The sequence below is a fragment of the Brassica oleracea genome, chromosome C6, assembly GCF_000695525.1.
Source record: "Brassica oleracea var. oleracea cultivar TO1000 chromosome C6, BOL, whole genome shotgun sequence".
NCBI lineage: Eukaryota > Viridiplantae > Streptophyta > Magnoliopsida > Brassicales > Brassicaceae > Brassica > Brassica oleracea.
In genome coordinates, this window is record NC_027753.1 from 6,281,290 (window position 1) to 6,294,794 (window position 13,505).

General features: G+C 33.8%; 3 protein-coding genes across 3 annotated transcripts; 1 reads left to right on the top strand and 2 right to left on the bottom strand.

Annotated features, from left to right (window-relative positions):
• Positions 1-2,049: 2,049 nt before the first annotated feature.
• LOC106300741 (dynein light chain LC6, flagellar outer arm-like) lies at positions 2,050-3,197 on the bottom strand. Its single transcript, XM_013736949.1, has 3 exons — positions 3,043-3,197; positions 2,681-2,835; positions 2,050-2,367 (listed from the first exon to the last, which is right to left on the bottom strand). Exons 2-3 carry the CDS (start codon positions 2,816-2,818, stop codon positions 2,221-2,223), a joined length of 285 nt encoding a protein of 94 aa, XP_013592403.1. The 5' UTR covers positions 2,819-2,835; positions 3,043-3,197; the 3' UTR covers positions 2,050-2,220.
• A 3,320-nt stretch (positions 3,198-6,517) lies between these two features.
• LOC106300863 (protein disulfide isomerase-like 1-5) lies at positions 6,518-9,343 on the top strand. The gene is made up of 12 exons (XM_013737120.1): positions 6,518-7,079; positions 7,188-7,317; positions 7,405-7,570; positions 7,692-7,810; positions 7,914-7,994; positions 8,080-8,169; positions 8,270-8,341; positions 8,437-8,505; positions 8,593-8,673; positions 8,758-8,892; positions 8,973-9,026; positions 9,113-9,343. The coding sequence occupies exons 1-12, from the start codon at positions 6,562-6,564 to the stop codon at positions 9,206-9,208; spliced, it is 1,611 nt and encodes a 536-aa protein (XP_013592574.1). The 5' UTR covers positions 6,518-6,561; the 3' UTR covers positions 9,209-9,343.
• On the bottom strand, positions 9,253-10,889 carry LOC106300864 (ras-related protein RABG3d-like). The gene is made up of 7 exons (XM_013737121.1): positions 10,724-10,889; positions 10,598-10,624; positions 10,400-10,499; positions 9,997-10,143; positions 9,818-9,898; positions 9,573-9,718; positions 9,253-9,492 (listed from the first exon to the last, which is right to left on the bottom strand). Exons 1-7 carry the CDS (start codon positions 10,774-10,776, stop codon positions 9,426-9,428), a joined length of 621 nt encoding a protein of 206 aa, XP_013592575.1. The 5' UTR covers positions 10,777-10,889; the 3' UTR covers positions 9,253-9,425.
• Between the last annotated feature and the right edge of the window lie 2,616 nt (positions 10,890-13,505).

Genomic DNA, 13,505 nt, shown 5'->3' on the forward strand with positions numbered 1-13,505 from the left:
ATTACGTATTCTTTAGCAATCATCTCAAGATACATTCCTTTGTATTCATCATCTTTCAACTCATCAATAAAATCATATTCATTCTTCAAGTTTATTTACGGGATTCAGCCCACGATTCTCATTCATCTCTCTTGACCTAACCTAAATCTAAGAAGTGAAACCTTGTCTCTCACAATGATGATGGTAACCTGCCAATACCTCATGCTTCAGGACAGTTTCCACACGCTGGGAGGGCACTACAAATTGTAAGTCTTCGGTCTTTCTTAATTTTTATTAAATATATATTAATTAAGTATTTATTGAATGCGTGAGTTTAATTAATTTTTTTTTTAATATAGGCTGCCCAAGAAGGAGCACCACCATCTCTGGCCCGAGTTTACAAGACGACACACCAGCATTCTGATGACACCTTTTCGCATCCTCAAGCAGAAAGGATCTGCAACAATGTTGAGGCTGGATCCAGGAGGTCCAGACTCAGTTGTCGCAACAAAATCCGGAAGGTGCACCGGTCCAGCTGTCCACCATCGAACATGACAAAATTTTTGAGCAGGTAAAATATTTGATCTTTTAAATATATGTTTATATACATTTTTATTCTTTAACTTAGTTTTAAATATGTACTAATTAATATCTATTTATTAATTGAAGATTGTCCCGAAGAAAAGGGGACGTATGGTCGGGATCGGGACTGTGAACGATGTCCCAAGGGCGAGAGCTGAACACGCTGCAAGAATGGAAGAAGATTCTTCTCTCCGGAGGGATTTGACAGCTGCCAACCGAGTCATAGCCGACCACAGGGACAAATTTACGGTTATGGCAAATATGTTCGATCTGATGATAGAGTCAAACCCAAACCTAAACACGGCTCTTGCCTCTGGGTGGAAGACTCTACATCCGACTTTTATCCCCGACCCCACTCCGGAAGAGCAGGTGGATTTAGAGCGACGTGCGAATGAGCATAGTTCTGACTTCTTCGACGAATTAAACCTTAATTCTTAGTTTTTTCGGTTTTGATTAATTTATATTTCGAATGTTTTATATTACGGATATTATTATGTTTACGGATGCTAGATATTTTCTTTTAATTTTATCAAATTTTAAAAAATTAAATCAAACTAAATTTAAATATTTGATTTTAATTAATATATAAAATTTGTAAATAAATACAAAATTCGAAAATAAATAAATAAAATTGGTCAAATTTACGAACAATGAACATCTAAAGTCGATATAAAGTGGTCGTTACCTTACGACTAATAAACATCGACATTAGAGGTAAATTGGTCGTAAAGTTACGACCAGTGTACGACTAATATATGAGACGTAAATGTATGTCACCTTTACGACTAATGTATTTACGATTAACTTACGACCAACTGTTTGTGTCATAAAGTTACATCTGATTTATGACTAATATGTCTAGTCATAATATTACGACCAGTGTGCCTCTAATAATTAATTACGACTAGCTTTTAACGACCAATCGATTTTTGAAGTTAATTGGTCGTAATGCCCATTGCGACCAACTAGCTACTAATACTGTAGTCGTTAAGGTCATGTTTTCTTGTAGTGAATCTACTCAAATTAAAGTTTTAAAAAACCTGAACCACTCTAAAATTTACAATCAATTTTTTCAATAAAAGTAGATTTCAGAATATTTTATGAACTGGTAAATTCCATAATATTAAATTTTAAAATATTTTATAAAATTCACATTTAATAACGATAAATTTATCGTTTCAATATAAATCACTTCAAACTCCTAGTGGAATACAATCCTTTAACAATGAAGATGGTTTAATATGCTCAAAATGTTAGATCCAATAAGAAAGGTTAAACTTAAAACCGAATCCCATAGAAAAAGAACTTTGGCTTTGGAATTAGACAAATTAAGACATCTTTGTTCCTTGTTTACTATGTTTTCATTGTCTTTTATTCATCGAATTTTTAATAATCGAACGGATTTCCTTGCAGAAAAAGCTCACATATAACTCTCTATTTTTTTCCATGTAAACTTTTGTTGATCACACAAACACATGATAAAACCTGGAAACAAAATTCTCCGCAACTTCATTAAAATCAATTTCCCATCTTGGGTCTATTTACAGACCTGGATTCAAACAAAGCTATAAAGAGCAACAGAAGAGAAAAGATCTTGATAGGCTCTTAAAGCTTTTCTTTCATAGAAAAATATATGACATTGGCTCAGGATTTGTTTTATTAAGGAGTAGAAGCGCCTTTGAAAATTAGGAACTTAAGTGTCTCCAATTGAAAATAGATGAAAGTCCCTTTAGAATGTGTGAAGAAACATCCAAAATTTGATCCCACCACACATTGCCATCCACTCCCATATCTCTTATCAAACTCCTGAATTCATTACAAAAAATAAAATCATCCAATGAATTATAGATGATGATGATGATGATGATGATGATGATGATGATGCTAATGCAATAAAAATATCCATTTGAGTTATCTAAAATATTTTTATAGCCCATCAAGATCTTAACCATAAGACCACTACAAATTATCAAACTAGGACTGGAGTCATTTGAGAGTGAAGATTCTAACCATGGGACCACCACTACAAATTGATTTATGGTGACAATGTAATTAGGAGTAAAAAATGTATGTATGTAAGAGTTTGATGAGATAGAAATAGAAGTGAAGAAAATGGAACCTTCTTGATGTGGCCAGCAATGGATTTACAGTCAACGACATCAAAGAGATCAAGAGCTTGAGAAGCCAAAGCCATGGCTTGAACCTGCATCTTCACTGGCATGTCTGAATCTTCCACCATTGCTTTTCCTTCCAACATCTTCTCAAGCTTTCTCTCTTTCTCTCTCAAAAAACGTTTTTCAGATAATCAGCAGAGGGAAAAGACAGACAACCAAATCTTTATAGAAACCAAAAAGACACAAATTCAAGAAAAGCCCATACGGAGGTAAAATGTGTCTACTTCTCCTTATATAATTTAGAAAAGAAAAAAAAATGTGTACTCCTATTTAAGCATTGGGAAAATTCTTGGAAAATGTGCCCAACCTTTATCGTTTGTCGTTTCTCGACTGGGTTTGAGACGATGCTTCCTCACGGGATCTTAGATGATAACCAAAAGAGAAAACACAATGGCACGAACACAAAAGTACTCGTTTGTGTTCTTTAATGTTTGAACTCAGGAATTTGTTTTTAATTTAGTCAAAAAGTTGAAAATGACGAAGCTGTTTTAAAAAGGCGACAAAGCTGATATTTTCGGTAGGTTAAAAGAAGAAAAGACAGTAAGAAAATAATTTATTTTAAAGGTGTAAATGACTCATTTCGAGTAATATGCGTTCTATTTTACGTGTTTCCATGTCCTTTTGTCTTAGGCCTTTAATGGATAACGATGGAGAGGTGCATAATTAATTACAAGTACATACTGCTGTACATGTGAATAAAAATTAGGGATTAGCTATTTAGGGATCTCTTTTAATAGAGAAGATGTTTCTCTCTTCTCCTGGTGAATCCATGTCACTAGGTCAATTCCTCTCAGTGTGACACGTGTCCAACTCTGTTTTTTCATCTTTTTAATTTGTTTTTTTGGGCTTTACGAGTGAGCTTCCGTTTTTATTAAATGAGTTATTGGAAATTATTTTATGAGCCCGAGTTCACCATCCTCCATTTTATATAATAAAGAAATGTTTTTCTCTCCTGGTGAATTCACGTTACTAAGTCAATTCTTCTCAGTGTGACACGTGTCCAACTCTGTTTTTTCATCTTTTTAATTTGTGTTTTTGGACTTCACGAGTGGGTTTCCGCTTTTATTAAATGAGTTATTGGAAATTATTTTCTGAGCCCATGTCCACCATCCTCCCTTTTCTCCAACCAGAAAAACTGAGACAGACTACGTCTGTAATCCAAATATTTTTTTTTAAAATCTAAACAAACTTTTTTCCGTCAAAAACTCCAAAAGATTACATCTAAACCTGCGATTTAGGTAAATCTGGAAAAAATCGATTAAATTAAACTGTTTCTGTTTTTTTTTTCAGACTGAGAAATATCTATATAATTGAACCAAGCAGATAAAATGCTGTCACTTTATGTTGATGAACTGTGAATCAAATCCTAATTTATCAAGTAAAACAGAGAAGAGGAAAGTGAACGACGAAGCATAATCAGATGAAAAGGGAGATTAGGTGGTGAAGAAGAAGATGGGGTCAGGTGGTAAAGAAGAAGGTGAGGTGGTTAAACGAAGAAGATGGATGAGATGAAAAGGGAGATTAGGTGATGAAGAAGATGCGGTGAGGAGGTGAAGACGAAGGTGAGGTGGTGAAAAAAGAATACGAGCTGGATGAGATAGTGAAAGAAAGAAGAAAATTAGGTTTAGTCGGTTGAGAGAGAAACAATAAAAATACATTTTTTTCTTTTTAGTTCAGTTAACCTTTCGTTTAATTTTTATGTATCCAATCAAGTTAAAGTCCACTAATAACCCAATAACTAAAGTTCATTAATATAAAATATGGATATTAGACAAAACAAACTCAATAATGCATTCACAGATCAATTTAACTGGAAAAAAAACTTTACTAGACGCCTAAAAACATGACCATCAATTTAAAAATAATACATAAGTGACATTATTCTCAAATCAGAACCCTAGAATACATCATAATTTATTTAAAATAACATAACTAATAAATTTAGTTATACAACTATAACTTTTATAAAATTTAAATTTAGCCTAGATGTATGGTATAATAACATTTTAAACATTTTATTATACAAAATTCCATAATTTTAAATAAATTATATTTATAAAATAATATATATTTATATTTAATACAAGATTTAGCTAACTGTTAATAAAAACACAACCAATCGATCTATAACACTAAAATATAATTTAGTCTCTTCTTAGAGAGACAATTACCTATCCCTCATGTTAACACGTAAACTTTAAAACATTAATCATCTAGCATTATTTTCAGTTTTTTACTAGGATCTAATGATTTTTGGTTTTATCAATTTGATAGATAAACTGAAATAAAGTGCTAAAACATTTATTATTATTTTTAGCTTCCACTCTGATTAATTGATGCCATATTAGATTTTGTTCGGTTTGGTATTTATTTTGGATTCAAACTAGATCTAGCTTTAAAATAATATTACAATTCAAATTCTCTTTGTATATAAACAGATGAGTTAATATTGCATTTGTATTTTGAGTTTGTTAAATATATGCATATAAATTAAAATTAAAATATTTTTAACGGAAAAATCTGGTTTAGTTTGGTTATATCACTACACTAGCAATAATAAAAAAGGGTACTCTCCTTCAATAAATTATAGTACAACATCGTGAAATCTCAACAAGAACTGATGTAATGTCATCCCAAGGAAAAAATAAAACCTAACTAATTATCAAAATACAGACTTAAAAAAAGAAAAACAAGGACATAATTTATCTACTATTTATATTTTTAACTAATAAAAATCAAAATAATTATTTACTCAAACTATTTCGATTGTTTCCGAATATGTATTCCGCCCGTAAGGCGGACCGACCCTAATTAGATATAAAATCAAGTACATACTGTTGGTATCTTGACATAATATTTTTTTCTATTATAAATTTTTTAAATTAAGATATAGAATAATTTATAATAAAATATTAATCAACTAAAAACATTTTTTTTAAATGACACCACCGTCGAAAACATCCCTGCATAAAGATATTTTCTAAAATATTTTAAATATTTAAATGTTTTGAATGAATTTTTTTATCAAATATAAATAATTTGATGTTTGATTTAATTTTTTGAAAACATAAATAATAATTCTTCATGTTGGTTTGATTTGAATAAATAAATATTCGTAAAAAAAATTATGTCTGCATGTGCGGACTAAACGCCTAGTAAAATGTTATTTTATATCTAAAGAGTGAATCATATATCCAGCTAAAGTACAAAATTTATTGAATATTCGGAGTAAAAATTAGGACAATTCTCTTAAATAAACCTTTTAAAGTTTTTATCACAAAGATAAATCTCAAAAACTAAAATAACCAAAGTAGCATTTTTTATTTTGAAAATTTTAATTTTTTTTTTATAAAAAAATTGAAACCCTAAACCCAAAACCCTATTACTCGGCTCTAAACCCTAAACTCTAAACTCTAAACTCTAAATTTTAAACTTTTAACTCTAAACCCTAATGTCTAGATTAATTAATCTTAGGGATATAAGTGTATATTTATTTATTTTGATAAAATATTAAAATCTGTTTTAATTTTTTTATTTTTGAGGTCCATATTTGCGATAAAAAAAATTTTAGGTCCGTCGTAGCAGAATTCTCTAAAAATTATCTAAGACAAAATAAAACCGAAGAACATCCAAGCATAAGGTTCCTCGCAAAGTGTCGGTGTGTGGCCGTTGCCCGTTGGTATGAAAAGGCCCATTAAGAAAATTCAGGGCCCATGGACTGATACCTCCCGCCGTAAATCCCGGTGAGATTTTAGTCTTTCTTCTTTCTCATTTGACTACCAATCTCGCTTCTCTTCTCCGATCAATCTCACTCCGACGAAGAACAATGTCGATTAATCCAAAACCCCAATCCTCTCTCTTCACCTTCATCCTCCTCTTACTCCTCACTTCCCTAATCACCTCCGCCTACTCATCACCCGACGCCGAACCAAACCAACCCGGATCCGACGAAGAATCCGACGATCTCGAGCAGCTCCTTGCGGTAGACGAGCAGCTGCAGCAAGATCTTCCTCCTCACCACCAGCAATCCGAAGCCGAAACCGTGAGCAAGGCGCAGAGGATCGTGCTGGAGCTCAGCGGCGACAACGCGAGGCGAGTGATCGGCGGGAACGAGTTCGTGATGGTTCTAGGCTACGCGCCTTGGTGCGCGCGCAGCGCTGATCTGATGCCGAAGTTCTCGGAGGCCGCGACGGCGTTGAAGGAGATCGGGAGTCCGGTTGTGATGGCGAAGATCGACGGAGATAGGTATGGGAAGGTCGCGTCGGAGATGGAGATCAAGGGGTTCCCTACTCTTCTTCTCTTCGTTAACGGCTCTTCTCAGGCTTACACCGGTGGATTCTCAGCGTAAGTTTCTTCTTTAAGTTTGGCTTGTAGAGATTAAATGGTATTTTTGAGAGATATGATGTTTGAATTTAATGGTATCTCTGAGAGATTTGTGTTGTTATTGTTCAGAGAGGAGATAGTCATCTGGGTGCAGAAGAAGACTGGTGCACCCATCGTTACAGTTAATACAGTTGATGAAGCTCAGAGATTTCTGAAAAAGTATCACACTTTCGTTGTTGGTCTCTTCAACAAGTTTGAGGTATTTGGATATCACTAGAATGCGCAATTATGTAGGCTTGTTTCGGAATGTAAGTTGCTGATTTCGTTTGTTTGTTTGTTTGCTTAGGGTTCTGAATATAACGAGTTCATGAAAGCTGCAAAATCTGACGATGAGATCCAGTTTGTGGAAACAAGTGATAGCGAAGTTGCCAAGCTTCTGTTTCCTGAGCTCAAGACAAGTAATGTGTTTATTGGGATGGTGAAAACTGAAGCTGAAAGGTACACTGCATATGGTAAGCTTGCTGCTGATTGTTGAAGACCTTTCTTGTTATTATGTTTGATCTTTTGTTAAGATGGTTTTGTTGTGATGTGTTATCGAAATTATGGGTGACAAGTCTTATGTGGTTTATGCAGAGGGATCTTACAATATGGAGAAGATATTAGAGTTTCTAGGCAAGAACAAGTTTCCGTTGATTACAAAATTGAGTGAAAGCAATACTGCTTGGGTTTACTCCAGTCCTGTCAAGCTTCAGGTTTGAAGAATTTTTCATTTCAGTGTGTACCTGTTACCAGTTTCGGTTCTATCTTTATGTGCTCGCGTAATCTTAGTTCTGTTTTCCTGTCTTCCTTGGTTAGGTTATGATCTTTGCCAAGGCTGATGACTTTCAGAATATGGCTCAGCCTCTTGAAGATTTTGCAAGCAAGTTTAAATCGAAGGTATTTCTGATGCTGAGTCTTAAAGACCAGATATTTTTTAGTTCTTTAGCTTCTCTCTTAACGTTTATTGTTATTTTCCTTGCAGCTTATGTTTATATATATTGATATAACAAATGAGAACCTTGCCATGCCATTCTTGACCTTGTTCGGAATAGAGCATGCGAACAAAACTGTTGTAAGTTTCTTATACTTGTTCTGCGTGATTGACACTTTGTTATCTACTGATAAGAAAGCTACAAGCCACTGTGGGATTAATCTATTGTTTTCTTAAACAGGTTGCTGCTTTCGATAACAAACTCAACTCCAAGTATTTGCTCGAGTCAGATCCATCACCAAGCAATATTGAAGTACATCTTTTTTCTTTAGTCTTTTTATGTCTTTTCATTTTCAAATACTCATATAGCAACTGATTCAAGTGATCTGTATTGGATTTGCAAATTAGAAATTTTGTTCAGGACTTGCTGATGGAACTATACCGCAGTACTATAGGTCAGAGCCAGTTCCAGATAATGTGAGTAATGGAAATTATACTCCTCTTTGATGGATATATTTGAGACAATAAACCAGCCAAGTTTAAATAACCCTATGAGAACCGCAGGAAAACGCAAGCATAGTGACTGTGGTAGGAAAGACTTTTGATGAGTTGGTATTAAACAGTCAAGAGAATGTTCTTCTTGAGGTAAGTAGACCCATAAAGACCTTTCTGTCATAAACCATAGTTTCTATTAACTGAAAGATCTTTTGTGGGGGAAACTGAAAACAGGTACATACACCATGGTGTGTGAACTGCGAGGCAATGAGCAAACAGGTCGTAAAGTTGGCTAAGCATTTCAAAGGCTTTGAGAATCTTGTTTTCGCAAGAATTGATGCGTCTACAAATGAGCATGCTAAACTACAGGTGAATCAAATCTTTACATGCAACAAAGACTGGCTATTTTGCTGAAACATGAGCTAATCTTACTGGTCTGTTGATGACAGGTTAATGATTATCCGACAATATTACTCTACAAATCCGGTGAAAAGGAGGAACCGGTAATAATAACCTTTTTGATAACTAGCTCAGCCCCCTTTCGACTTCATTACTTTTTGTTTTAATCTTAACCTGCTTGGTTTTACAGTTAAAGCTGTCAACTAAATTGAGCGCCAAGGACATGGCTGTTTTCATCAACGAAGAGTTGAAACCAAGAGGTGGTTCTGCTAAGGATGAATTGTAGTTAAGTTTTGAGGATATGTAGACATAAGAAGAGACAGCGAGAGAGAGATCACAATGTCACATTACATGTTTTTTTTTAATATTATGTGGAACTGGGAAAAAGGTTCGTTTCAATGAAATGACATTACACTTGATATTGTGTGGTACAAAATAAAATTTGCCATAGAAATCAAAATATTAGTACCCTCTCTCTCTGCAAGAAGAAACGTTTTGGTTGATTAGCATTCACACCCTGTTGATCTTTGTTGCTGACCTCCAGCAACATCAATAGTGTCAGGCATGTACCTGCGAGTTTATTCAGAGGAAAGATGTTAAGACTACAACAACTAGTGGCAATGCAAATTTAACAGATGTGTGTTACTTACGGTTCTTCTTCAGGTTCATTCTTGAATGCATTTTTGGTTATGCATTCGAAAGCCGCATCAACATTGAATCCTTCTTTGGCAGATGTCTCAAAGTAAGGAATGTTTCCTTTAGATGCACACCATGCCTTTGCTTTCTTCTCAGAAACCTGACACAATTTGAGATATATGAGAGACTTGAGCATTAAACCAAACTCTCAAGTAATCTAAATGAAACAAAAGGACAAAGAAGAAACAAAGCGTCTGACCACTCGGCTCTTGCCACCATCAACATCGGTCTTGTTCCCCAACACAACAAACGGGAAGTTGTCAGGATCTGATGGGCTAGCCTAAACATTGAAACGATTTTTGATTTTATAACAGCGAAAAAAAATACTAGGGATCCAAATAGTAGAATGATATGGGCAGATGGAGTGAGTTAAGAGACCTGAATCAAGAACTCTTCCCTCCAGTTATTAAGATTCTCAAAAGATTTCATAACATTGACATCGTTTACAAGAACACAACAATCAGCTCCTCTGTAAAAGGCAACTCCCAAACTTTGGAACCTTTCTTGCCCAGCCGTATCCCATATCTGTATTATGAACAGAACTTTATTATAGTCTTACAAATCCACATTGTAATGCAAGAGGTGATCCAATAAGAATATTCCAGAACATTAAAAAGTCACAGTAAATTAGGGAGATCCAATAAGAATATTCCAAGAAGAATCATAAATCATAAATGAAAAGTAAAAGAAAAGAAATACTAAAACTAATGTTTAATTCTTTTTTTTTTTTTGAACAAACTAATAATATTTTAATTCATTCAGACAAAAGTAAAGATGAAACCTGTAAAGTGAAGATCCTGTCATCAATCTGAACCTCTTTAGTCAAGAAATCTGCTCCAATCGTAGCTTTATACTGATTGCTAAATTTGCGATTCACAAACCTAACCATAAAATTCAATCAACCACAATCGAATTCCATATTAAAAATCAAAACATGTTTAATACTCAAATATATAGATCTGTGTTTTCAGAAACGTACTGATTCATCAACGATGTCTTCCCAACCCTGAACAAAAAAAAATAGAAAATAAAACATCAAACAAATCTCTTATCAATGGAGAAATAAATCACATCAAATAGAAATCGAAGAGATGAGTAAAATGACCCGCTATCTCCGAGGATGATGACTTTCAGAAGAACTCTCCGGCGAGACGACATTGGCGGAAGTATTAATTTATTTTTTTCCGGCCAAGAAACTGTCTCTGTTCTTTCTTTCTCTGGTGTTTCGCGTGTGGTTCAGACACAAGGCGAAACTAAACTACGGCAAAGAAAAGGACACTATTTTTAAATATCTTTTTATTTCCACAACTGACCCTACTAATTAATCTTTCCTACTATAATCTCTCTATTATGAAAATCAACTTAAGAAAGTAATGATCATACCAAACGGTCTACTGCTTTAAGACTTTTAGCACCATTGACTATTAGCTCGTCTTAACTAGAGCTACTTTTTAAAATGAATGATATGAGATTTAATTAGTACAATAAAAATATAATTATTTTATAAATAAGGTTAGAAGCAATGTTTTTAAACACGATCCGGACACTGAACCAGACGACTTACCGGATCGCTGGATCACTGGGTCGACCGCGGATTAATAAATGAATTAATTTTATTATATAATAATATATCAGCTATGTAAATAAAAATATAAAAACTAAAGTTTAATATTTTCTAAATGTTTCTATAAACATAAAATAATAGTTTGGATGTGTATATTTTTATGTTTAATAACATTTAGAAAATACTTAACTTTAATTTCTATATTTTTATTTTCATTTGATATACAAAATATCAAAAAATAGTTTAGACTATTTATAATTTTGTCTAACAAGGTAAGAGTTATGACATCTAAAAAAATCAAGACATAAAATTTATAAATATTTAAATGTTTAATGTGAATAATAAATTAAATTTCAAATACAAAATAAACCAAAAATAAAAAATCATTATAAAAAATTATCAATAACTGATATAAACTAGCACCAAATCACATCAACTAGTTTTGGTTCTCTCTACCATTGTTCACTTTTATTTTCTTCAAGTGGCATAGTGAAATCTTCATTAAAATCTAAAAATCACAAATATAAAACTGAAAAGTAAAAACCTAACTTTTTTTTTCGGTATATCACTTCTTAATTAGAAATTTAGAATATAAAACATAATCTAAAAACATAATTAAAAATTAAAAATGAAGTAAAAGTTATTTATTGGTTCAACCAGTGGTTCAACCGGTATCGTGTTCTGGGTTTTTGTGGGTTTTTGCGGGTTTCTAAATATTGGGTTTTTCACAAAACCCAAACCGGATTTTTTCAGGGTTGTCGGGTTTACCGGTTCAACCGCGGGTCCGGGTCAGGTTTCAAAACACTGCCAAACCATCATCAGTGATCCACTAAATAACATTTCAGATTAGCATCTCTTTAGAGAAGATCATCACTCTATACAAATGTGTTGTCAAACCTAACCAACCCATCCAAAAAATGCTCGACATTTAGAAACCAGCAATACTGTTCTTTACCTAAGTTATTGTCTCAATAGTTATCTTCTCCGGTTCGATCACTTGCGATGTACATTGAACTTCTATTTTCAATAATATCTTAACAAGTATGTCAAAATATCACCTTATAATGTTTTCAACTCGAGTTATGATATGATATTAACAAACTGTAAAGTGGCACTACAATATCTTCAACAGCAACGGCGAGCACCAATAAATTAGAACAAAGTGATTTGTAATAACAAACTATGTAGTGTTATAAATCATGGAATGAATTACCATTAACCACGCTCGGACCGAGACCGGTCCAATACCTAGAAGATGGAGAAATGGCCGAAGCCTAGAGAAAGGAGAGAGAGAGCCGACTTCAGGAAAGAGAGAAATGCGGCAACAAAGCTTGGAGAAAAGAAAATCCTTTCCTTTTCCTAATAGATGTAATCTTTCCATTATTATTTATTAATAGTTTTCCTAATCCTAGTGAGTTTAGGTTTTTGATACTTTTCATTTATCTTCATCTTGTAATCCTTATATAAAGGAACCCCTTTGATCATTAATAATAACACAGAAATATTCAGTCTCTAAACTCTCTATTTACAACACGTTATCAACACGATAGACTCCAAAACCCTGAGACAAAACCTAACTTAAAAACCGTCACACATAAACCCTAATCCAGGCGCAACTTAAAATCGATCTATCTCTCAAACCCTGAGGAACCAGACGACGAGCCACATAAACAATATGCGGCACCGTCTTGGTCTTTTGGAACCCTAATCCCGAAGAACCCTAAATTGTTCTTAATTGCGTTCCAGCTCGTCAGCATCCGATCAGCTCCAGCCCTAAGGTGTTCCTGATCCTAGACAACCTCAGTTTCCAGTTCGCATCACAGCCAGCTTGAGTTCCCAATCAACCAGCTCGAGACCAGATAGGAAGAAGACAGCTCGCGTCCGTGTCGCAGCTCGCGTCCGAGGTTCATCCGTTCACCTTGGAGGTCCGGTTTCTACAACCTGCAAAACAAAGTTAATCCTAAATTCTGAGAACATGAATCGAACCTGGTTGTTTTGTAAAGATTGAAACCCTAAAATCAGAACTCTAAAGATGAAAGCCATAGGAAAAATAGATCAAATCCTAAAGAGTAAATCGGAGCTCGAATAAGTCCGATCTCCTAAACCATAATTCGAGATTGATCCATTGATCAATTAAAATCAGACCCTTAAAGGTTTTTGAATCTCAAATCAAATCCCCTTGATCAAAGATCAAAGTTTTCGAAATCCCCTAAAACCCTAATTTTGGAAAATTGGTTTTTAATTTTGATTTGAAACTTGAGTATTTGATTGATCGCCTAGAGCTATGATTATGATTGTTTTAAAACTTGAATCTGAATCTTGT